The following is a 25,169-nucleotide window of genomic DNA, read 5'->3' on the forward strand; positions in this document are numbered from 1 at the left end:
AACAGTTACAGATAAGAATTACAAACAGAAAAAAATATGTTGATTATTATTGAATTGATTGATTATTTGCTATTGGACAACAACTTATTTAATAATGCTAATGATGTGATATTAAGGTTAAGATAAAGTATCAGACTCTTCGGAGCAAACCAGCTAATCCAGGATTATATTCTACATTTGAAACTAATCCTAGATCAGATTTGACTGTTATGCTTTGCTTACTTATATATCTTTTTCAGCCAGCAATTCATAGGCAAATATAATATCTAGCATTAGCCACCTTGTCACAGTCACTTTAGATCTATGTGCCAAGTGTTAAATATGGAGCTATAATCAAGTCTTTTTATCTCTGCTGCTAATCCTGTGTGCTGGTAGTGGAGTTTACAGTTGGAGTTATTTCTGTTCTAAATACTTTTTTATGAGTTTATCCTTATAATATTGTTCGTCCTTACAACACATTACACAAAAATCTGCTTCTGTAATTATTTAAGCATGTTTGCTAAGCAGGAAAACTAGTCATTCACCTGCAGAAAACTTGCTAGCATATACCTACCAGCTACATTTATATTTGGTCATATTTTAAATAAAATCATTGATAATATGTTAGTAGTTTTGAATCTTGCTAATTCAATCTCAAACACATGTAATTAGGAATGTTGACTTTTAGGAACACTTATGAACATCTTTAGGATGAGGCCATTTCCTGGCTTGCTTTGGGCTTCATCCTAAATCCTAGGCTTCATAAATGTTTCTAAATGTCAATATGTTTGGATTGAGGTTGGTACTCTGTCGACACTGGATTTCATCCACACCAAACTCATCAAACATGTCTTTATAATCCTGTCATGCTGAAACAGAAAAGGTCTTTCTAAAACTGTTGCCACAAAGTTGGACCCATGTGCTTTCTTTCATAAGATTGATTTTATACCCCTGCAAACTGCATGTCTTAAATAGCAGAACTCAGACATTAGAATGTGTGTCCACATACTTTTGGTCATATAGTGTTTTTTTTTTTTTAATCACTAAATGTATATAAGGGATGTCATTTCCAGTGTTAATACCTCATGCTCCGCATTTCCAATCAGTCACATAACAGCTGCACATGATGCCTCCATGGTGACTGTGTCAATAAACTCATAAAGTATTTGACAAAGTCTAGGCTAGCTACATTCCACGTCCTTCATACCATTACTGTACTTAATACCATATCAGTAGAGTATGCCAGCACATGGGTCAAATGCAGTTTGACATACCATTTAGTGAATTAGAATGCACTTTAAAAACATGGTCATAAACGCTATTGGTGGTGTGAGGTTACAGATGCTAGCTAAGTGCTAAAACTAGCTAACAGCTATGGCTACCACAATAAATCAGATAAGGTCGCAAGCACAAGTTAACTACCTAAAGAGTTAGGTGTTTAAACAGGGTGAATGAGTGAGTGACCTTTTATTTTAAAAACTGTTATTAACTATTGGTTCAGTATTAAAAACTAATAATGAAACAGGAATAACTAAGTCTCCTACTAACATAAAAACTATTGAGTTGGTATAATGAGACACCCAGCTGCAAAAAATCCGTCTGCCTGTTGCTTCACATACATTTTTTTAACTGCCATGAAGTAAATTAAAAAAAAAAACTTTTACTTCGCAACCTGATTGGGAACAGTCGGGGACACTCTGCCTCCTGCCACTGTAGCTGGGTATGAAAAATATATATTTTATACATGTAGATGCCACAAAAATTCTTCTTCCAGGTATTACTATTTAATAATATTTACAAACTCAGATGGGACAAATATGAATCAGACAAGAAATTAGACAAAAGTTTAAAGCCTCTCTGTGTTTTTATTCACCATCAACAAAAAAATATTCTAATAAAGGATATTTGCACCCCTAGAAAAAAAGGTGAAATGTAAATTTCATAAGGCACCATTTATGTCATAAAATGCTGTAAACATCTGTTGTGGTGGAATGGTAAGCGTTTTTAACGAGGCGTATCGTAAAGTGATTTGACCAAATAAATAACCACAAATGTGTAATAACACATTATAAACATAAAAATATACCACAGCACCAGTTATAACTGTGTAAGATAGCTAAAGCTATGCTAGTTATCCATTTATACTAGTGTAAACATAGAGGTATATTTCACCCCAAATTCTGCTAAAAACATTGGTAGCACTAAAGCTAGCAAATGCACTTGATATTTTGCTACCTGCCAGCTTTAGCTTTTTTTAATGATCACTCATATTTAGCTTCATTAGCATTCTGTGTTAAATCTCTTTAAAAATAAAAAAATAAAACAATGGTAAACTTGAAATACTTTAAATACTATGAGGATGGACTTTCATAGGGTGTGTTCAAAAACCTAGTGAGCTGCCTTGCTGTCTTACTGCCTACATAGGCAGCTGCCTAAGTAGAGAGGATTCTAATGTCATTGACTTATAAGGCATGTTATTCGAACGCGCTACTTAGACAGTGATTTGCTAACTAAGCTAACACAGTTAGCCTCCTGCCATTCAAACCAATGGGATGGGGTGGCACAACGCACTAGCATGTCAACTAACATCGCCCTCCGTGTACCGAAAACGGTTAAATTCGATGACAAGCCCGAATTTGCAAATAAATGACACTTGTGCAGGTTTATACAAATGAAAAATCAATAATAATTTATTTACGTTTGAAAATAACTCGTTAAATAATTCGTTTCTCCACTCTGTCCGCCATGTTTTTTATTTTTCTGTGAAAAAAAAAAGTTGTGCCGCATTGAATGCTGGGATTTCCTCCACCGCTAAGGCAGCATCGGATGCTCACTCGTTCCTGAGTCTAAATAGCGTTGAAATTTTAAGATACCTTAGTAGTGAGCATCTAGGATTTCAAACAGCCTCCTTCTCGGGAGCGCGCGTAAGATGACGTAAAATGCTGTCTATGTAGAGAGTTCGCTAGGTTTTCGAACACACCCATAGTATTATAAAAAGGCTATACCCAAAATCTGTTTTCCTTAGTATTTTAAAAGTACATGATACAATCCAATTTTTTTGCTTGTACACTAGCATTTAGCTAATCCAGCTAGCTATTAGCATTGGTTCTGCATTTTTAGTTTTATCAGTCACTGTTGAACACTTTCTTGCACATGTTGGAGTTTTCCTGGTGCAGAGGAAACTCTGAGCCTGGTATAAGCTGCTCACGGCTCCTGTGCCAGGCGTAGGGTGCTCTGGTGGACACTTTTTCCAATTTATGCACCGCCTCCCTACAAAAGGGCAAACATGCACAGTTTACACAGTTATATTTTAAAAATGCTAACTTTTCTAGCAGCAAATTGACTATTAGATATGTAAAGTTTCATACAGTTAATGTCAAAAGTCTACATACACCTGTTAAGAAATTTTAATGACATTTTCGGAATTTCACAAACAGTACAGAACAGTACTGTACCTACTGTCACACGTGTTTTTATTTACAGTTACTTGTATATGTTTTATTGTTTATTAGTTTAATAACTTTACAGCAAATTTGCATTGCACTTCAGTGTGTAATTGTGCTAATTGTTTTTTTGGAATCATACCTAAATGGAAAGGTGGTTTTGTCCATCTGCATGCAGACAAGGAAGGGATACTCGGAGAACTGTACTGTGGTGATGAAATCCAGCGCCGCCTCTGTCTCAAAGCTCACCTCCAACCCAGCACTTAGGAAATCAGTATCCACCGTTACGTTACCCACCACCACCAGGGAACCCCTATTAAAGTCAGATAAATGGCATAGTTTTATAGAACGATATACAGAGGACAACAAGTGGTGTTCCACTGTGGGAGTGACTGATGCTATGTTAGCCTTTGGGATGCAACACTGGAGAAGCCATGAGCTGTTCACTCTTTTATGTTTTTGCATAACTCAGGTTTCACTGCTTAGCCAAGGTGATTTTTATCTCCTCTACATTGGTTTGATCTTTTTTATTTAAAACTAGATGCCAACCAAAGTAAAAGGTGGTTGGAACTTTTGGAATGTGTACTGAAACAATGCACAAGTGTAATCAGTGTGTGTGCAATTCAGCCACATTGAATAAATACATTAATACACATATTTTCACTAATAATTGATGAAAACATCACCATTTTAAGGTACTTAATACTAAAACATCTTATAAACATGGTGAACATTATTTAAGAGAAGCATGTGCTGCATGTGGTGTGTGTGTGTGTGTGTGTGTGTGTGTGTGTGTTATTAAATGTGGTATAACCTATAAAGGATGCACCTGCCACTGCCTATCCTAAGCTGATAACATGCCATCTACAAGACCATCACCTAAATGCTAAGCATAAATGTATTTTTAGCATGTAAAAGAATGCTACACTATACTAATCTTCCAAATGATATATTTAATATTTGATCCTAAGATTCAACATCTAAACTAGTAAAAAGCAATGGCCTTTATTTGCCATAATCTGACCTTTATCTGACTAGCCCTGCCAAATTAGCCAGCCGTTCCAGGCTAGCAGCCAGCAGCTATCAGACTGGGACCTTGTACAGATGCTGCTTGAAGAGATGACAGAATCCCAATAAGCCTGTCTGGATTTACAGCAACATGCTAGCTTTGATCAACAGCTAGATCTAAAGCCAAATTCAGACAGGGATGTGTCACAGAACCGAAGTAGCTAGCAATGGATCTACGTGCTGTACCTCTATGATGCTAATTTCATGTAGCTGTGTTCTTTCTAATAAAGCTGGATGATATGGGTAGCAACCTGGTTAAATAAAGTATATACACGGCTGTTCTGGTACCTGTTATTGACGCTGGTCTTGGATTCTCTATACCAGAAACTAAACTCCATGCCACCAGAAATATCAATGGCTAAACCACCCTGGAACTCAAAAGCAGCTCGAAGACCTGATTGGAGAGGGATCACCTGAAACACAAAGAGTGAAAGATGTGTTCATAGGGTTAGCTTTTTAAAGAATGGCCTTAAATAAAGGAGGCCCATTTTTGCTTAATAACACTAGCTTCTCTGGGGTCTCATTCATTGTACATGGCATTTCATAGTGTGCCACTTGTTGTTGGGACATGGTGGGACATTCCTGAGAAAGACGTTGTCTAGATGGCAGCAGATGTTGCTCCAAAATGCATACATACACCTCAGGATTAATAATGCATTCACAAATGTGCTAGTTTTCCATTCAGGTTATCCAGTGGCATTAACACACTCCACATACCATGACAGACGCTGACTTGTGCATTGGTAACAACTGGGATAGTCCTTTGTCTTTTTGGCCTAGAGAACCCAACAATAATTATTTCCAAAACAATTTAAAAGGTGGATTTTCCACTCGAGTTGGTCTTTGATGCAGTACCATCTTAAGGATCAAAGCTCACTGACATTCAATATGGATTTTTTTGCCTAGCCTAATGTGTTATCTGAGTTAAGCCTAGTATGCTAAGCCTTTTTAGGTCAATAGAACTTTAAACAGTGTCCTCTATAGACTCTAAATCTGGTCATTTTGGGTTGATGTAACTCACCTGAGAGTGGTCTGAGAGCAGGATAAGACCCTTTACCACGTTAATGGGATCTCCAGATAAGGAGAACATTTTGCTCATCAGGTCACTGTAGCCTTTAAAAAAGGTAACGGGTCGAAGCTGAACATCCAGCAGCAGCGCTGACATTCCAGCATATGACTCCAGATCCTCCTCACCTTCGTCAGCTGTCGCTGCAATTAGAGTTTCTAGACCCTGAGCCTCAATTGACACCTGGGAGAAAGAAAGTCAGGTGAGCCAAGTTAAAAGTTGGAAATAAAGTATGGAGAGTGAGGAGAGTCTTACATTTACAAAGAGTACCATACCATATATGTTTAGCACAATGTAGCATTTTTAATAGAAATTAAATGTGACTTGGTATATAAGGTGCAGTTCACTGATTTTTACTGGGCTATTTGTGATAAGAAGTATACTATAAATTAATATGGCATTTATACATTTATTTTCAGTAACTTTCTTATCCTGAACATTGTTGCAGTTAGTCTGGAGCCACATAGGAACTCTCTGGGCAGGACAGCAGTCCATCATTAGGCATCTCACACTCACCCATTCACTCACTAGCTCGCACCTAAGGGCATTTACTGCCTGTAAAAAGCCCTATACAGGGCACTTTAAAATAAAATCACTCACATCTGCAACTTAGAAAAAGTAAAGGGAGTGAACAATTGATGTACATGTCAGGAATAAAACTCCTAATTTTATTTTCAGTGTTTATTATTATTATTATTACTTTTTTAATGATCAGTTCATAGGATGATATGGTGGCTCAGTGGGTAGCTCTGTCACCTCACAGCAAGAAGGTCCTGGGTTCAATTCCCAGGTGGAGCATGTTTTCCCCGTGTCTGTGTGGATTTGCTCCGGGAGCTCCAGTTTCCTCCCAGTCCTCCCATAATGTAATCCCAGTCCAAAGACATGCAAGTGAGGTCATACAAAATTGTTCGAGACTTTGTTGGACATTAAAGTCTTGAACTGATGAATCTTGTGTATCGAGTAACTACCTGTCCTGTCATAGATGTAATCAAAGTGTGTAAAACATGACGTTAAAAGCCTAATAAAACGTAATAATGGTCAGTTCATTTTAAACTGTCCACAAATGCCATTTGTAGGGTAATTCCAGTCTGAAGTAAGGAAAAGTGTTCCTGTTAATGGCGCTCCACAAAAATGGTCATAACCAACCAGCAAGTTTTATTTAAATGCATTTAAATATTACATTTATACTATTAAGTTATCACTTCTAGGTGTTGAAATGTATGTGTTTTTCCACTTTAAAGTGAGCCTTTCAGAGTCCTCACTACAGAGGGTGTAGATTTCTGGACTTTAGTGGACGGTGGTCCTCAATCACTTCTAAATGAACCTCTCACTGTCGCCTCACAGCAAGAAGGTCCTGGGTTCAATCCCCAGGTGGGGCGGTCTGGGTCCTTTCTGTGTGGAGTTTGCATGTTCTCCCCGTGTCCGTGTGGGTTTCCTCCAAGTGCTCCGGTTTCCTCCCACAGTCCAAAGACGTGCAAGTGAGGTGAACTGGAGACACTAAATTGTCCAAGACCGTGTTCAATCCTAATAAACAAATAAACTAAATGATAAAAAATAAACTAAAATCTTAGTTTGTTCCCGCCCCTCTGGCTTCCTTTCCTCCTGATAGGTTGATTAAGGTGTCAGTCTTTATAATCTGTCACAGCTGTCAGCCAATCGTTTGCAGAGTTGTGTGTTGTTAACCAGGTCACACAGACACCTTTTCTTGTTTATTTTTGCACTCATACAGTCCAGACATACAGATTTGATTCCCTTTAGTGATGGGAAATTAAGCTTTTTGAAGCAATGATGTTTTTTGCTCAGTTTGATTATCACAGTGCGACCTCTGTTGGCAGAATCTGTCATAGCAGCCAAGAGCCTCAAAACGGTTATTGTATCTGGAGAAGACCGATTATTTTCGATGCATCATTTTCTATGCAAAACAAAACTCTTTTGTGGACAAGAGGCAGGGCAACATGGTTTTTGAGTTTTTGTTTTCCAGTTTCTGCTAGTAAAAAATATCCTCACAATATAATGCTGCCATCACAAGGATTTTCTGTGAGGATGATGTTCTCAGTGTAAATGTACCTCTTGCAGCAAGGTCAGAAAGCCTTATTTTGGTCTTATTGGACTGGAAATCCTTTTGCTATGCCTGTGTGCTTATTGTATGTGTTTTCGACATTGGAGACTGGCCTGTGAATTTGCAGTGCCATATACATAATGCACTTTGTGTCTTTGACACATTTACCCCATCGCTAGAATCAAAATCATTTGGAATTTTAGCCACATCACCCCTTCTGTAGGTCTGTACCAGACACAATAGCATTCATGTCTTCTGGCATCAATGACTCTTGTTTGGTTTGTGGCTTATCGTGGGTGCCTGTGAGCACCCCTTGCTGTTTCAGGGATTCCTCAACCCAACCCAATTATCTGGCCATACAGATTTGGTCTTAATCAAAGTCCCTCAGGTCTATGCTGATCATATCTGCTGCATTCAACATGTAAACTATGAGTAACTACCATCAGCCTAATATGTGTGGTGGACTAACCATTTAGAATAATTAGCAGTTATTGGAAATGCAGTACTAGATTTACATATGAGGTAAGTTTTGAGTTGCACTTGTGTACAGTATGACTGTGCATGCAGTACCTGGAGGCCATGCAGAAGCGCACCATTGTTCTGGCCATAAATGTTCATGTTGCTCGTTCTGAGGATTCCTGACCCTGAGTACAGAATGTCCAGGCAGTAGGTGGCCGTAAGGTCAGTATTTCCTGCAATTAAATGAAATATATAATACAGGATAAAGTAATGTAAGAAATAAATGAAGGCCAGTTTTTTATACAGCAATAAACAATACAAGCAAAGCAATAGTCAGGTTTCCCATACTTAATTTTTTATAGTTTTAGATATGATTAAGAAATCAGTCAACATCCAGTTGCTTTTATTCATGACTTTGTGAAGCAGATGGTCACTTACGTGTCATGTAGCCTGAGTAGGCGGAGGAGGAGCCAAACTTTGAGAAACGATCATAGTTGTGCACAATCATGTCGTTCATCACTTTCCGTACTTTTTTACTGCAAAACATAGAGAAGAACAGTGTCAGTCTGAACAGTGGCATTAATCCAATAATACACAGGCTTTGAGAAAACAGATTCACTATGCAGTGATTTGCGAAAACATTTAGCATAATCTATAATTAAAAATATTACCATGTTTTATAATTGCTAGGAATGTAATGTTCAGTTACAGTAAGTTAAGCTACATATATTTTCTCTTTGCAAAAGCAGAATCTAGAGACAATAGGTGTTTAGCACAGGAGGCTGCCATGCTTGCATTTAAGAGCAATACAGATTGGAGAGTGGAGTTAGGGAGTACTGGGAAATGTCTATTATATTTTTGTTTGTTTCAGACCTTTGTTTTGGTCTGACATTTTAAGCCTATTTAAAGCACATAGCTGTACAGTATACATGTATAAGTAAGCTTTACCTGGCAGGCATTTCGAAGTGCAGGATGTCCTCCACTTTAGACAGCATGTATTTGTTCATCTCATGTGGAAGATGGCCGATGGAAAGCAGCAGATTTTTTACCTCCTCGTATGACGGATTGCTGCTCAGAATCACATCGGCTGCTGCAGCACGGATGTTCTTCTCATAGATACGTTGGTTCTGATGGTATACACGATTCAGAGTTTGCTTCACCTGAAACAGATTCTTTGATTAGAAACGTATCTAAATTCTACATCAGATGTAAACTTTAGGTGTTATATGGGATATGTACCTCGGGGGTGATAAGCTGATGGTCGTATCTCTGTAGTGCTGTGATAGCAGTGGTGCTCAGAGCTCCGATCTCAGACTCAGTAAATCGGGTGAGCAGTGGAATTGCTTCAGGCAGAAGGGTGTTCTTCAGGGCCAGAAGGTACGTGTGAATCTCAGCCTCGTCCTGTGTGCTGTCTGGTCCTGCAAGTAGCTGCTGCTTTACTGTCTCCACCACCTGCAGTGTGCAAAGAAAAGTGAAGACATGATATGACTGAAGGGTCTTACACAAAGAGGGAAACCGTCATGGCCTTTTGTGCCCTCAAAGAGGGCGTACGATGTTCTAATAATAATATTCTAAAAGTGAGTAGTTTTATCTGCTCATAATTTGACATTTAAGTAAGTTAAATAATTTTAAAAATATATAAGTATGTAGACTTACCGGTAGTTCACATTTTCCTTTCTGACAGAGTTTTCTCACCAAAGCTCCCATGATGATCACCACCGACTCCTTAATATCATTACTGCCGATTTTCCCTTTAGAAATGTCCTACACACACAATTAGGCATATCAGACACAGATTATTTCTGAGCTAACTTCACCTGTCCCCATTTTAATTGTCTTTAATTTTGCTTTTAGTTTGAGTTAAATGTAGCACTGGAAGCTTATACAGTAAAAACCTGTTTGTCTACAGTGAGCAAAACATGACATAAACATATTATTTTAAACACAAAATACTAGAGGGTAAAAGTATTCCGACAACACAAATAAATAACATCTGAACTTTATTTGAGCCTATTGTCTTTCCAAATTTAGGACATTGTGTGGTAAACCCTCCTTGAACCATTTATGATTAAATGAAATCTGGTTTGCTCACCAGCAAGGCCTGGAGCATGCTCTCAGTGGGATGTGAAGCAAAACCACATGCATAAAGGAAGCGTTCCTGCAGCAGCATGCCATCAGCTTTACCAAAGTCCAGGAACTCCAGCATGGCCGACAGAGAGGCCTGAGTCTGAGCTGAGGTCACAGCATCCACCAGCTGAGGACTGGGGACAGAAAACAAGCAGAACAGAAAATCAAAGTAAGAATCTAACTTAAATTAATTTAATTAAAATAAAACAGATTTATATGTTAGCTAAACATGCAAAATAAATAATTACAAATATAAATGATTTAAATTTTAACTATTAGATCATGACAATGTAAGATCTGAAAAACATGTACACTAAAGAAAAAATAATAATCAATATTAATACTAACATTAAATACCAAATAAATATTACTAAACTATACTAACTCTAAATACTTAACACTACTTACTAAATAATAAACAATAAGGATACTAACAAATATTAAACAATGCTATCAATAAATAATAAACAATACTAATACTAAATAAGAAACAATAGCAATGCTTACCAAATATTAAACTTAACTAATCCTAACATTAAATATTCAACATTATTGCCACTTAATGCTAAACAATACTAAAAATAAATTCTAAATTATTCTAAAACTAAATACTAAACAATACTAATACTAACATTAAAACAATATATTAAAAACTTTAAACAATAGTAGTTTAAATGTTAAACAACAATATCATAAACAAAACACCAAATACATATGAATACTATTACTAAGTACTCAATAATTCAACACTTAATATTAAACAACACAACACTAACAAGAAAATACTCAACAATGTTAATGCTAAACAATTACTAATACTAATACTGAATTAATACTTAATCAAACAGTACTAACACTAAATACTAAACAATGTTCATACCAAGTTCAGTACCTCACAATATCAGTACTAACACTTAATATTTAAATAATAATAAAACTAAGACCAACAATCAGACTTTTAGACAGAAGTTAACAGTACTTAAGATTTTAGTGTTACTTGAGTAACAGTATTTTTTTTTTACTTCTCAACCACGCCTGGGCTAAACAAAACCAAAAAGGATCAAAATCTATAAAGAAGAATAAATAGACAAAAGCTAAGGCTCTAGCTCTTACAGTGTGCTCTTGCTGCAGTTGCGGAGAACAGTCAGGATTTCGTCTTTGCTGGCCAGTCGCAGACTCTGGATTAGAGTGATGAAGCTGCGTGGGGCTGTTGCTTTAGCCAGGAATTTTGGTTCCATCTTAGCACGTACTGAATTCCATGTGTCCATCAGCTACACATAGATAATAATAGATAGTAAATAATTAACATGGCCTTCTTTTAAAAAAGAAAAAAAAAATACAAGAACACACATGCAGACTTACATTTGGGCATCCTTTACAGCTGCTCTTCGGTTTTTCTGTCATCACTCCCACAGAGACAAGTTTAGGGTCAAGACTCTTTACCACACTGGCAGCATCTTTACCTGCAGCTTCTACCGGTCCGTCTGTCACCTCTCGCAAAGTTAGTGACTGCCTGAAAGACAAATACTCTGCTTTAATACCAAGCAGGTTGATGTTGTTTTCACAACATGATGACTTACCTAATTACCTAATTAATTTATACTGTCTTTACCTTTTCAGTACTTTGGTACCAAAGGGATGTATTTGGTACCTTTATTGGTTGTATTTTACATCAGAAAGTGCATGCAATTTACATTAAACTCATTAAATAAGTTTAATGTACTAGGCTAGCACACAAGTTTTACTCTCTTTAGTCATCTCCTCGGACACTCATAACTGTACCTGCAGAGTGCTCGACCAGGCCAGTGGCACTGCCAAAATTTAAAACAGTGTTTTCATTAGTACCAAAGCTTAACTTCAATTTGTAATGCTGGACTGTTCATTTTAAATTGATTTATTTCTTAGTTGCAGTGCAGCTTTACGTCATATTTTCTGTATGCATGGATAAGCTCTTCTAAGAAAGCACATCACAGTCTTTAGTGTCATACCTGGACAGGACTTTAGCAGCAGCGCTTTTACGGGCATTGATGGAAAGGATGTGTGTTTCTTCAGTAACAGCGGATTTGATGAAGTTGTCCTCCAAAGTGATGATTGTTACTGTGCTGGACTTTTCACTCACACCCAGCACCTGATACAGAGAGAGAACGTTTAATCAGTTTATAATATTGGACAGTATTATATTAAGAAGGTTTTAACCCATAATCTTCATTTTCTGAGGGCCTTGTTTTATGGTCGTTTTATACTAGATTCCAAGTTGCTATGTACTTATTGCTACATGCACTGCACCAGTGAAACATGGCCACATTACGAGGGGAAGGGATTGTTCTTGTTTTAAAATATTCATGCTTACATTCAGCTACAATTTTCTTCAATTTTCCTAAATGTTTAGTGTGGTTTAATTTAGCTTGTTGGGTTATTCATCAAACAGTTTGACTTGATGAAAATATTGCATTTAATTTTAGGATTTTAATGCTGTATGTCCTTCCATGTCTGTATAGCTGTTCCTCAAAAACTCTGGTTTCCCCATGCCTCCCCTAAAAATACAGAGGGTGGATTGGCTGCTCTAAATTGCCCCTATGTGTGAATAAGTGAATGTGTAAATTTGTCATGTCCGGTGATGGATTGGCACACTGACCAGAGAGTGTATTCCTGCTTTGTGCCCAGTGCTTCTGGGTGGCACTGCCCATGATGAAGCCTTTTGTGAACATAAATGAATAATTATTAACACTCACCTGACTGTGTGTACTGAATCCAGCCTCTGGAGTTTTGCAATTCTCCATGTTCTTTGTGCGAATCACCTGATCTTTAGTGGCCTTGTATTCAACTACACACTTTCCTGAAGCATCAGCCTACACACACACACACACACACACACACACACACAAAATCAACCCACAAAGTAACAATACATGCATAGCTTCATGACTAAGCACACAGAAAATCCAACAATAATTGATGTTTTGGGGTACTACTGTGTATAGTGTATAGCGTGTGTGGTTTGGAACACGTCCACAGTGTATAATATTTTCTATATTCACTACGTTGACCTTTCTACAGTGAACTGATGATGGTGTTAGTGTGCACTATGTATCTACTATCTTCCGGTTGAAGACTGATAACAATGCTCATGTGCACTACATATTGAATAGGGTGTGGTTTATGGCATGTCCATGTAAGCAAGTGTAATAAATAGTGATTAGTGGGGTATTTGAGCCATTACCTCCGCCATCTTGCCAGACTTGAGTTGCATCATTAGCATGCTGGCCACGCCCCTTTTTAGGTTCTTGATGGTTGTCGGTTCCCCCTTGTACGTGTACAGGCTTCTCACCTGTGAAGGAGTTATAACAGGTCATTAGCTTCTTTGTTTGTTGTTGGAAATAAACTGCCTTACACTCATGGTCAAAGAGACAGGTACGCTTTATAAGTATGTGGACAGCCCTTCTGTTTATTGAGTTTAGATGTTTTTAATTGCACCCACTGCTAACAAATGCATGAAATTATCTACAGTGCTGTGATAATTTTTGTTCTTTTCCAGTTTCTTTATTTTAAGTATATTTGTCACATTTATATGTTTTAGACCTCTACTTTTAATATTAGACAAAGAAAATCCAATCTGAAAAAGTATTTGACCTTAAACAGGAGCAACTTCATAGTAATGCCCATGGTTTTAAAGTTATATTTCCAACAAGCTAATGGTCAGGTGTCCACATACCACATATTTATTTGTGTATATAAAATCATGAGTCCTATCTACTGTTTCAAGTAGAGTCAGCGTTAAGGATTTATTATTTTTATTTTTAGAGTAACTACAGTCTAAATGCTTCACACAATCACCTGAAAATTTGTTGCCCTTTGTACAGAAAGCACAACGTGTGCATTAGCTTATACTACTTCCTGTTTGGTACCCGCCCTTATGTTTAAATGACGGCTAAAAAAAACCTCCTACTACCTTGCCCATCCTCCAGAGCAGCACAAAGGGTCTCTGCAAAGCCTCCATCCTTTCTCTACCCAGAATATCTTCTGCTGTGGTGCCATGGAAGATGTTGTTTTTGCGTGAGCGCTGAGCGGCATTCTGGATCTCAACGTTTGAGATCTAAAGGAACACAGACAGAGATTATATTTACAAAAACAGATTGTTTAATGAATATTCCTGCTAATAACTTGTGTCATGCTCCTCCCACATTCTCCTCACCTTCACTCTTAGCAGCTGGTCATCCTGGTTGTCCGGGTTCCTCCATGCTAGGTTAATGTCCACATCGCTGGAGATCTTAAATCCAGCGTTTCCTTTGCTCGTCCCTCTGGGTCGGTTAACACCAAGCTCAGTGATGTAGCTGAATTTGTAAGTGCGTTCGTTGTTCAGCCGTGGACCGGCGCTTACACCTGAAATAACAGATAGCATGTTGAGAACACATATGCTAGGAGACTCTGGGTCAGTGGAAGTGTTTATTTAGGATGGTTTGTAGTTTGTGGCATGCAGGAAGCACCATCCATGCCAACATTATACACACTCAGTCATGTTTTAGTCTTTATATGAGTACACAACACTTATCGGCCTCTTTATTGGAAAGACACATTCTGTTAGCACACTGAAGGCTGGAGGCTGTCTGAGAGACTTTATTCTTATTGATTTTATTATGATTTTGCAATAGGACATGCAACAAGTCCATGGTCTGGTGATCTATATACATGCACTAATCATGGTGCTTTGGTATAGATAAACCACTGTATAGTTAGCAAATATGTAGTCAGGGACCTACCTATATAAGGATTTGTTTTCTGCTATCTCAGTTCTATGCTCAGATTTAGTACCCTACTACCTATGTAAAATCATTTCACAGGGTATGAAAAGGTACTAGTGACTGGAAGGTTGTGATTGCACTCTTAGATTTATCTGGTACTGAGATGTTTCTTAACCCGCCGTTTTAATCATTAACCTTATCTGGTCTTTTAATAAATGATCCCCAGGAGTCATCTACACACGTTGATGATCAGATATTGATAGCTAATCAAAAAATTCCTTATAAACCTATAGAAACATTAAGTGTTTTGGGGGCAGTAATAGGTCAGTAGTTAAGCTTCTGGCCTGGAATTTTAAAGGTTGATGGTTCAAGCCCCATCACCGCCGCCTTTAGGCTAAATCCTAAATGGGTACTCCAATGAGTACTTCAACCCCTCACGGTCCCTATTGAGTATGTTATACATACAGTACACTGTAATGGATTCTCCACCCTATGTAGTGTAATGTATGTGGCGGCCGTTAAAGAGACTGTAGAAAAATAACTATGATGCACATTTATAGGATGTAAGATGATATACCCACAATGGGTTACCAAGTGTTTGGTTACAATTGTTCGTCTCTTTAAATAATAACATCTGCTAAATGATATAAATGTAAAATTCTTCAGCTCTTGTATTTCTGCTTCATAACACCAAAAGTTCAGACTCATATCAGTATCGGTTTGCTTAGGTCAGAGGTCACATCTGCTTTTTTATCTGTAAGTCTGCTGTATCAGTCAGTTCAAATCTTCACATTTTCTTATTCCTAATAAAATCAAATCAGAGTGCTCTTACCTTGAGAGAATGCCGTGAAACAGGCAGTAAAAATACACAGCAAAAATAACCGCATGCTGACAGAAAGCCAGAGAGAAACAGCAAGAAGCGAAGATAGGAGCTTCCCTTCAGTTTATCTGTATGGAGGTCAGACTCCAAACTCCACACTTCAGTACTAAGTACAGTCAGCTACTGATTAACCTGGTTGCCAGATAGAGTGCCTTAAAAATGCTTGAGATCTGACCCAAAGATTGAGGAAACACCCCCAAAACATTAAAGATCAACACCAGATGTGAAATGGGAGTGGCCGTGTCAGTGACCTCGTCTCAAACAGGGGATTAACATTGTCAATCAGTGTGTATGATCAATGGGAAGTGTGAGGGTCAGTTATAATAGGATTAATAGGATTATTATTAGTATTTTACCAATATATGGCCAGAAGAATGTGGACACCTCAAACATGAGTGTATTGGGCATCCTATTTAAAAATCATTGGCATTAGGATGGATAAACTCCACTCTTGCACAAGGGCACTGTCTTTCTGGAACAGAAAGGGCCCTCCCCAAACTGTAACCAGAAAGTTGAAAGCATATTTTAATGATTTTTGATTGCATTTAGATTATTGTTAAATAACTAAGGATTATTATTATTATTAGAATTAATTATTTATTTCAATAATTAAAGCAACATTGAAAACACTTAGTTTTGTAGAAAATAATCTGATGTAAGCATTACTATATACAAGATTTTATTAAAGATTTTGTGTGAGTGAAAATCACTTTAAATCTAAAATTCTGTTTTAGGAAATTTGTATGATTAGTTAATATTCATTATAAAAAAATAATTTATATGCATACTGATATTTATTTTCATTTATATTAACTTTTATTTCATGAATTTATAATGATTCAACGTTTATAATGGATATAAAATGTAAGTTTAAATAACTTATATTCTAAGCTTGAAAATGGTAAATAAGGTGTCTAAATGTAAATGTGATTTTTGCACTGTAATTATCTATATCTATATAAATATCTATAATATCTATATAAATATATTTGGCCCAACTGTGTTTAAGCTCATTCCAATGGAAAACAGGCTGACATTAAGAGTTTTGGTGGGTAGTGTAGTCTTTGTGTGTGTGTGTGTGTGTGTGTGTGTGTGTGTGTGTGTGTGTGTGTGTGTGTGTGTGTGTGTGTGTGTGTGTGTGTTGGGGAGGGAGATTGGGGAACACAATCATCAGCTCTTGATGAAAACACATTTCTCACCTCAATCACCATCACATCTCTGATTCACAGTATTTCAAAAGCAGTAAAATTCATCACTAAAATGTCACTTAACTATCTACATTAGCTATAAGCTATAAGGTATAAGGTTGCCAGATCTCTTTGGCATTTCCTGTATGGCTAATTTACTATAATTCAAAGTTCATTCATAATTGCCATAAAATATCACATTAATGACTGATACTAACCAGGGTTGCCAGATTGTAAACATAAATTATCAGATTACAGATTGCAAAATCTAAACTTTACCTGAAATAATAAAAGTAGCTACTTTAATTGTGCCTAGCTGGGAGTATTCAAGCCAATCAACCATTTGCATGTTTTGGAGGTAAAAGGTAACCTGAGTACCCAGACAAAATCCATGGAGACATGGAAAGAACATACAAAACTCTTTACTGTTCATGACTAAATGTGATGATTGAACCCAGAACCAGGAAAAATATTATTAATATTATCCGAACATTATTAGGCACCCACTTTACCATCTGTGCCACTATGTCACTTTTGGTGGTATTGAGTATTATTACTTATATTGATTTTGTATATTCACTTTTTATATGTTTTCTTATTGTATTAATAATGATAAATGATAATAACAAAAAAAACTATAAATAAAAAAAAATAATAATAATAATTATTATTATAAATATTTTTATGTATATATTTTAATACAGAGCCAAATTACCACATTACAGTAACTGATCATTACTTTTAGGATTTAAATAAAACTTGGTTTTCTGTTTACTGAAGAAACATTTCATTACAATGATTCTTACTTTGTACAAGGATGTCCCAATCTGGCAACCCTACCTATTTTTCATTGATATTATCTTAAATGCCATGCTGGCACTCAGGTCACAACTGCAGTGTGAGGTCATCTAAGGTCCATTATCTACATCTCCTACATGTATCATTAAAGTAATTAAACATGTTATAATGCTGATGTGAGCAAAATGTGATCACCTTTCACCTGAATTATCACGCGTCTGTCTGTCTACAAACCATTAACATAAAAACTAGAAAGTATTAGTAAAGTCTTTTTCATATAAGCATTTATTGCCCCACCAGCTTCTGTTACTGAATTACCCATATGCTAATTTAGTTTTAATAAGTTGTAAGTGTTGAAGTGGTTGAATTTAGACATTGTACTTTCAGAGGTAAAAAAAATGGTTTATAATGTATTTACTGTAGGTATTTAAACACTTTTATTTATGTTATAAGGAACAGAATCATTTAATCATTTACAAATGCAGATCCACAGCAAACACCATAAACATATCTGTCAGTATAATTGGTTCTATCACCCAGCTGTGAAAAGTACATGAAACCACAAATCGTCCCCGCACAGGTGCACCACACAAGATTTTCCAGTGTGTTATTAGACCAGTGATAAAAGTCAAATGAATACAGAGGGATTAGCATAAACTAGCAGTGATTAATATTAACTGTGTCTCTGTGAAGACTTTGAAGCTGTTTAGAGCTTTAAATTGAACTATCAATTTTTATCAGATTATCAGGAAAAGGGAAATCTGGTTGTCTGATTATAATCAAGCATCTATTGATCATTTCTGGTAGTAAAGATCTGAGGAAATGATTTGATTATTTATTACTACAGTGATGACATTTAGCTTAATTTTGGACACAACAGCACAGTGGGTAGTGTAAGAGCTTTATAGCAACAGACTCTGAGCCTTGCTTCTGGTTCCTGTCTTTGTCATGCAGAAGTTGGATTAGCTGCTCATCACTGGACCTGATGATTCTCACATTACAATCTTAAATACACCACCATACTAAACAGCTATCAAATGTAGGTTGAAAACATCCTTTGGCTTCTTCAAAGCAGAAATGTATCAAGAATTGATCAGGGTCTGGATTTTGTGCTTCTTACTTCTTAATGATGCATTTTTGCATGTCAGCTTTTAATACAAATTTTTTGTGGTGATGTTGATCGGTAATTTTAGACAAAACTGGAAAACAGAAGTGCTTATTAAATAATGTTGCCACTTATAAAAGTGGTGCTGGTGTAATCTATGCTAGCCCACTACCGCTGGGATCTAGGGTTCTGTCCAGGGTGTGTTACTGCATTACACACAGTGATTCGTCTGAAGCTGGAACCACCGTCACCCTGAATAAGATAAAATGATGGTAAAACATAAAAATAAAATGAAATCAAGTTGGGTGTGAACTTGTGGTTATTTTCTGAAGGTATCAGACTTTACCTGCAGGGGGAGACACATGCTTTATTATTAGTAAAAGGGTTGCCTGATTTTTTAAATCATCCAATAGTGTTGAATTTTGAGATTTAAAAATTGTTATATGCAAAATAACACATTACTATAAAATATAGTCTTTTCGAATGAATACCAGCAAGAACTGTACAAATATTTAAATGAATACAAAAATAAGATGTAATATAAAACAGAATGGGGATAAAGAAGAAAAGACAGCAATATAAACTATTTATACTGAAATATCGATAATATAGTATAAGTTGTAATAATAAGAACACAACTAAGATTCGAAATATGCAGTAAATTTGAATTTGTTAATTAGAATACTTAAAATATTGTTTTAAAATGCAATTAAGATGGGTGAAGCTAAATGTTATTTCAAAAGTGTTTGGACCCATATCTGGTACCCTGAAACTTTAATAGAGTTTTACACTTAGTGCTTATAGCATCAACAAAACTTAAAATAATACATTTTGAAAGATTTTGTATATTAATCCATAATTGTTCTGTACTTATTTATCAAAAGCAGTGTAAAAATCATTCTAGATCAAATTGTAAATACTGATTAACTATATTAAATAGACAATCAAATCTATTCATACATTTTAAATACAAACTTATATTTGTTTAGTACTGTAATTACTTCAGCACAGTAAAATTCAGTACTACTGACTCTCTGTCCAGGGTGAATATGTTGACACCTAACTTTGTTTCAGCTCACAGTGTAGTCCACCAGATTATTTTTTAATTGCTGAATTGGATGATATGATCACAATGACAGCACTGGTCCAGTTTTTTAGTTTTAGGAAAAAAATGCATTAAAAACACAGTGTTTAACAAAAAAATGCAGACAAACAGCTTTGTAATGGGGAATGATTAGGGCAATCTGATAGGCTTTTGCTATGGTATGTACCCTTACAGGACGAGCAACTTTGTTGGTTGTTTCACATAGAAGTAATCATGCCTACATAATCTTGTGATGAGCCTTTCCAAAATAGTGAAGCCTGTAAAAGGGCACTTGCCCATAATTACATTTACGTTTATGTAATTTAGCAAACACTTTAATTTAAAGCAATTTACTACAGTGACTGAATACATGACAAGCAATTGAGGGTTACAGGTTTGTTTAAGGACCCAAGAGTGCCAGCCTGGCAGTAGTGGGGCTCTAAACAAAAACAACTGATTATTCGACCTTTACTGTTGAGCTGCCAGTTCTCTAATATTAATGGTTTTGAAATGTCCAACACAACTTTAATGGGAAGAAATAAGCGAACTTTATAGACCAAAATGAGTAAAATGGGTGCAATGGTAAAAATGTATGTATTTACCCTTTAATGTATCAAAGGTAAATTGCTCCGAAACTGCTTGTGTAAAGCTAAGGATTATGCTGTGTAAAGCTATAAATGTTATCAGTGAAGTGAACTTGGAAGTGGTTGTGTATACAGGTGTGTGTTCCCATCATACGCCATATTGTTCCGGTTGTGGACCACACTACAGACGCTCTCCTAAAATGTCCATGTTCGTGTTTGCCGTGTTGGTTTTCCTCACTGCAGGTAGATTTTCTAACACATAATAATCTGAACTGCATTGGAATTTGGACTGAATGTTGAATGTATGTTTGTTTCAGGATCACAGGGAGATGTTTCCACACAGACCCACAGGAAGGTAAGGGTAAACACCCATCAGGATTAATAGCTCAAATATTAAGGCTTTTTGTCTTCAAAAACATTGGTTTGAACAAAGATTTAAGCTAACAATGCCTATAATGCCTGATACTAAAAAAAAGGTAAAAATTTACAGTGTTACAAAGGTTGTGTTTAAACAAAGGGTGTATTTTTATTGCTAGAAAAAAAAATCTTTTCATAAAGTAGAATCTCTGGAGTGAATAAAATCCCTTAGTTAAAAGTGTAAAAACAACAAAACTAAAGTCCATTCTGACATAAACAAGAATAAAGAGAATAATCTCCAAAATGGGTTTTACTTTTTTAGTTGAGGTAAGTGCTGTTGTGTTTTTTAATGGTGTTTATAGATGTATTTTATAACACTGCATTATTGCACTGCAAACATGTGATGCACACTGAACCTATTTAATAAAAATAGGAACCATATTAAAACGTTCAAATTTTGTGATAATGCTAAAGACTACACTGCTTTATTGTTATTATTATTATTATTATAAAATATCCTATGGCTTTTAGCACTTCTACTACTACTACGACTACTATTACTTCTACTACTACTACTACTACTAATAATAATAATAATAATAAAAGGGGGTGCACAAACTTTAACTTGATTAATTTCTCTGTATTGAATCGACACTTGTACTTAAGTATGAGTAAGTGTGTGTGTGCATGTACGGTTGTGTTACAGCCCGCATGTAGTGGGATGACTGAGATCCTAGCCTGTCCCATGAACTTTGCTCCTGTGTGTGGTACTGATGGTAGCACCTACGCTAACGAGTGTGCCCTCTGTGTACAGAGACTGTAAGTATAATGCTAGTACTAATTTTAATTAGTGAGAAAAATACTAATCAGAGGTTTCTATAATGAAACATTAAGATCCATTAAACATTAAATGTAAATAACATTCATCCCTTTTTCTTTCTTTTGCAGGCAAACCAAAACCAATATTTTAATTGCAAAGGATGGTAACTGCTGATTTTGCAAAACAACAATGAACAATGAATGTATCATTGCTACTGATTTAATATCACATTAAAGCATTTAAAATGATGCATTTTACATTTTGCTTATTTATTTATTCTGCTCTGATTAATTAACAATAATATTTTGATCATGAACAGATTTCTGCAGTTATCTAATTACTTAAGAGGTCATGTAACACACTCGGTAAAAGTCAGAATGTTAACAAGCTCAGATTGATTTAATTCAGAGGGGCAGTGGTAGCCTAGTGACTAGAGCTATGGGTTGCCAACTGGAAGGTACTATTTGTACTAGAGTAAGGAAATTGGTTACTTAAACCTTGTGGGTTTAAATCCCCAAACTTTTCCACAGCTATTTTGGCCTTAGCACTAAGATGAAATTGTATGAAAAGCATGTGCTAATGATAAGTTTGTGTATTTACACAGAGCCACTGTTAGCCTTTTAACACTTCGTTGCTTAGAACAGATCTGGAGACTGAACAGACACTTCAGATCCCACAACCCAAAATTAAAAAATAGCCACAAGGCTGTAAATTTTATACCCAGGCTTGGGTAAACAAGTGTAATATACTGTTCACTACTTGTATTCCTCTTTGGAAACAAATCTAAATGTTTCCAAAGATGCACTAACCAAGAACCCTTAAATCTTAACTGCTCATCTTTGGGGGGGTTTATTATTAATTCAGTGTGGTAATAACTGAAGGATTGTGGATTTGAATTTCAGCAATTTATCAAAACATTTGGCTATTGAAATTCAAACCTTGTTGCTTCTTAATCAAGAGTCATTATTACTATTGTTTTTATTTATTAAGGCACTATAATGTAATCAAAACATTGTGCCATAAAAGCCATTGAGTAAAACCCATTTAACAATGCTATTTATTACATTATTTTTTGGTATCTCCTTAATAAATAGTAACAGCCTGTATCAGTGGTTCTGAACTGTGGCCACATAAACCATTTAATACTTTTTAATTTGTTCATCTTTGAGGTCAGCATTTGCTTTTTGTTTGCTGTTGCATCCCAGACTACAAAGTTGTTAAGAATGATGAATATACAGTATATATATAGAATGCATTCTTTGGTATAGCAGTTGTCTGAGTTGAACGTGTCCTTGTTTCAGGCTTGTTTTAAATAATAACATAATTCTGGTTGTTCTGGATTTGCAACGTGACATAAACACACCTGACAGATCTGAGTTAAAACTGTGGCCTGATCCAGCATGCCCCTCATTCAGAATATCTTGCTGGTTCAGTGTGAGTGATGTCTGTTTACACACCCTGAAAATGTATATCCTATTACAGGTTACACCATTTCCAGACAAGTTGGGGCACTTTGTATAAATCAAGAATCTGTAATTTGTGAATTCTCTTGAACCTTTTTTTAACTAACAAAAGTACAAAGACTTTGTTTTGACATTGTTTTTAAACACCAACTCCATTGTATTTTGCAAATATATAAAAAATTATACCTGCAACCCACAAAAAATGGGGACAGATGCAAAATAAGAGTGAAAAGTTTATAAAATATTCAAGTTACACCTTGCTGAAACATTTCACAATAAGCAGACGAGTTGGTAATGGGTGAAGGTATCATGATCAGTATAAAGGATCAGTCTTTGCAAGCAATGATGGGTCATGTCCCACTACTTTTTGCCAAACTTTGTGAGAGAATCAAAGTTTCACCAGCTCCCAAATATAATATTATAAATAAAAGGGAATCTGGAAAAATCTTAGCCAATGAAGGGAAAGACCAAAAACCACTGTGGAATATATGTGACCTTTGAGCCCTCAGACAGCATTGCATTAAAACCCATCATGCTACTGTTCTAAATATTGCCACATGTGCTTGGAAAACTTCAGAAACCATTGTCACAGTCACACAGACTGTTGCTGCAACAAGAATGCACCCTGTAACTATTATGCAGAGAAAAATTCTCAGATAGACCAAAAGATAGTGGAAATGTGTGTTCTGGTCATTCCAGCTGCTTTTCAGGAAAACTTGACCTGAAGTTTACCGTGCTACCACCCAGACTGTTATCAACTAGTCTGCCTGCAGTATTGATCTGTCCTCTTTTGACAGTGTATGGTACATCCTGAAGAGAAGAATCATAAAAAACACAAATAAACTTCTAAATTCTATTTACCAAAGAAAAATCATTGCTTTGGACTTTTGTCAGTTAAATAAAAGTTCAGGAGAATTAATATATATATATATATATATATATACTGTATATATAATTAGTTATAGTTTGCACTTATTAGACTCTTTGAGACTTTCCATGCTTCATAGAATTGAGGATGTTTTTAGATCAAGGGGGTTCTATTTGAAATGTTCAGCACAAATAAAATTTCTTAATTATTACTCTCTGATAGATTGTACAGTGCGTATTCCAGGCCTAAGACAGTTTTCCAGGCTGCAAGCCTTAACCTGTGATGGGCCATACCTAACACACGCCTTCTCCGACATGTGTAGTAGCCAACCACTTTTTTTCACCTGCCTGAGGCAGGTTCACACAGAGATTACTGTCACGTATGGAGAGTTTCACACTGATTCACTTACTGATTATCCATTATTTTTCATCTCTGTCTAGGTGCCTTCGATTTGTCCTTTTATATTTTTTACAGTGTTCTAGCAGAGGCCACAATCTCTCCCTCAGGTGCCCAGCCATCCCATTGCAGAGCTAAGACTCGAACAAGACCATTAAATGACCATTAAAAATACTATTTAATTAAAAAAATAAATAAAAAACAGGGAAAAAAAACCCAACTGATGCAAAACTTCAGACCCATAATGGTACAATCCAAATCATTTTGGATTGCCACGTTCTTCTTTGAGAATAAAGATGGTCAGACATTTAAATTCCATGACTAATAGGACACTTCATTTTGGACCAAGGCTCGGTTTGGTCATACATGGGCAAATTTCTAAATGTAATTTTAATGTAAAAGTCACATTGCTTAACAGATGCAAAATAAGAGTGAAAAGTTTATAAAATATTCAAGTTACACCTTGCTGAAACATTTCACAATAAGCAGACGAGTTGGTAATGGGTGAAGGTATCATGATCAGTATAAAGGATCAGTCTTTGCAAGCAATGATGGGTCATGTCCCACTACTTTTTGCCAAACTTTGTGAGAGAATCAAAGTTTCACCAGCTCCCAAATATAATATTATAAATAAAAGGGAATCTGGAAAAATCTTAGCCAATGTAGGGAAAGACCAAAAACCACTGT

The 25,169-nt window shown here is 36.0% G+C and overlaps 2 protein-coding genes across 3 annotated transcripts; one reads left to right on the forward strand and one right to left on the reverse strand.

Moving 5' to 3' along the window:
* Nucleotides 1-1,824: 1,824 nt before the first annotated feature.
* Nucleotides 1,825-15,839, reverse strand: mttp (microsomal triglyceride transfer protein). Its single transcript, XM_063008847.1, has 18 exons — nucleotides 15,773-15,839; nucleotides 14,394-14,581; nucleotides 14,151-14,294; nucleotides 13,422-13,529; nucleotides 12,934-13,050; nucleotides 12,190-12,329; nucleotides 11,564-11,714; nucleotides 11,315-11,472; nucleotides 10,167-10,335; nucleotides 9,731-9,838; nucleotides 9,314-9,526; nucleotides 9,023-9,234; nucleotides 8,513-8,610; nucleotides 8,186-8,307; nucleotides 5,512-5,739; nucleotides 4,779-4,903; nucleotides 3,565-3,735; nucleotides 1,825-3,249 (listed from the first exon to the last, which is right to left on the reverse strand). The coding sequence occupies exons 1-18, from the start codon at nucleotides 15,825-15,827 to the stop codon at nucleotides 3,105-3,107; spliced, it is 2,652 nt and encodes an 883-aa protein (XP_062864917.1). The 5' UTR covers nucleotides 15,828-15,839; the 3' UTR covers nucleotides 1,825-3,104.
* On the forward strand, nucleotides 7,580-21,978 carry spink4 (serine peptidase inhibitor, Kazal type 4). Of its 2 annotated transcripts, none has more exons than XM_063008848.1 (5): nucleotides 7,580-7,636; nucleotides 20,714-20,821; nucleotides 20,896-20,933; nucleotides 21,642-21,754; nucleotides 21,884-21,978. In XM_063008848.1, exons 1-5 carry the CDS (start codon nucleotides 7,618-7,620, stop codon nucleotides 21,927-21,929), a joined length of 324 nt encoding a protein of 107 aa, XP_062864918.1. In that variant the 5' UTR covers nucleotides 7,580-7,617; the 3' UTR covers nucleotides 21,930-21,978. The 2 variants fall into 2 exon arrangements, with proteins under 2 accessions (XP_062864918.1, XP_062864919.1); XM_063008849.1 differs by lacking the exon at nucleotides 7,580-7,636 and adding an exon at nucleotides 10,351-10,370.
* Nucleotides 21,979-25,169: the final 3,191 nt, after the last annotated feature.

Source organism: Trichomycterus rosablanca, chromosome 14 (assembly GCF_030014385.1).
Source record: "Trichomycterus rosablanca isolate fTriRos1 chromosome 14, fTriRos1.hap1, whole genome shotgun sequence".
In the NCBI taxonomy this organism is placed as follows: domain Eukaryota; kingdom Metazoa; phylum Chordata; class Actinopteri; order Siluriformes; family Trichomycteridae; genus Trichomycterus; species Trichomycterus rosablanca.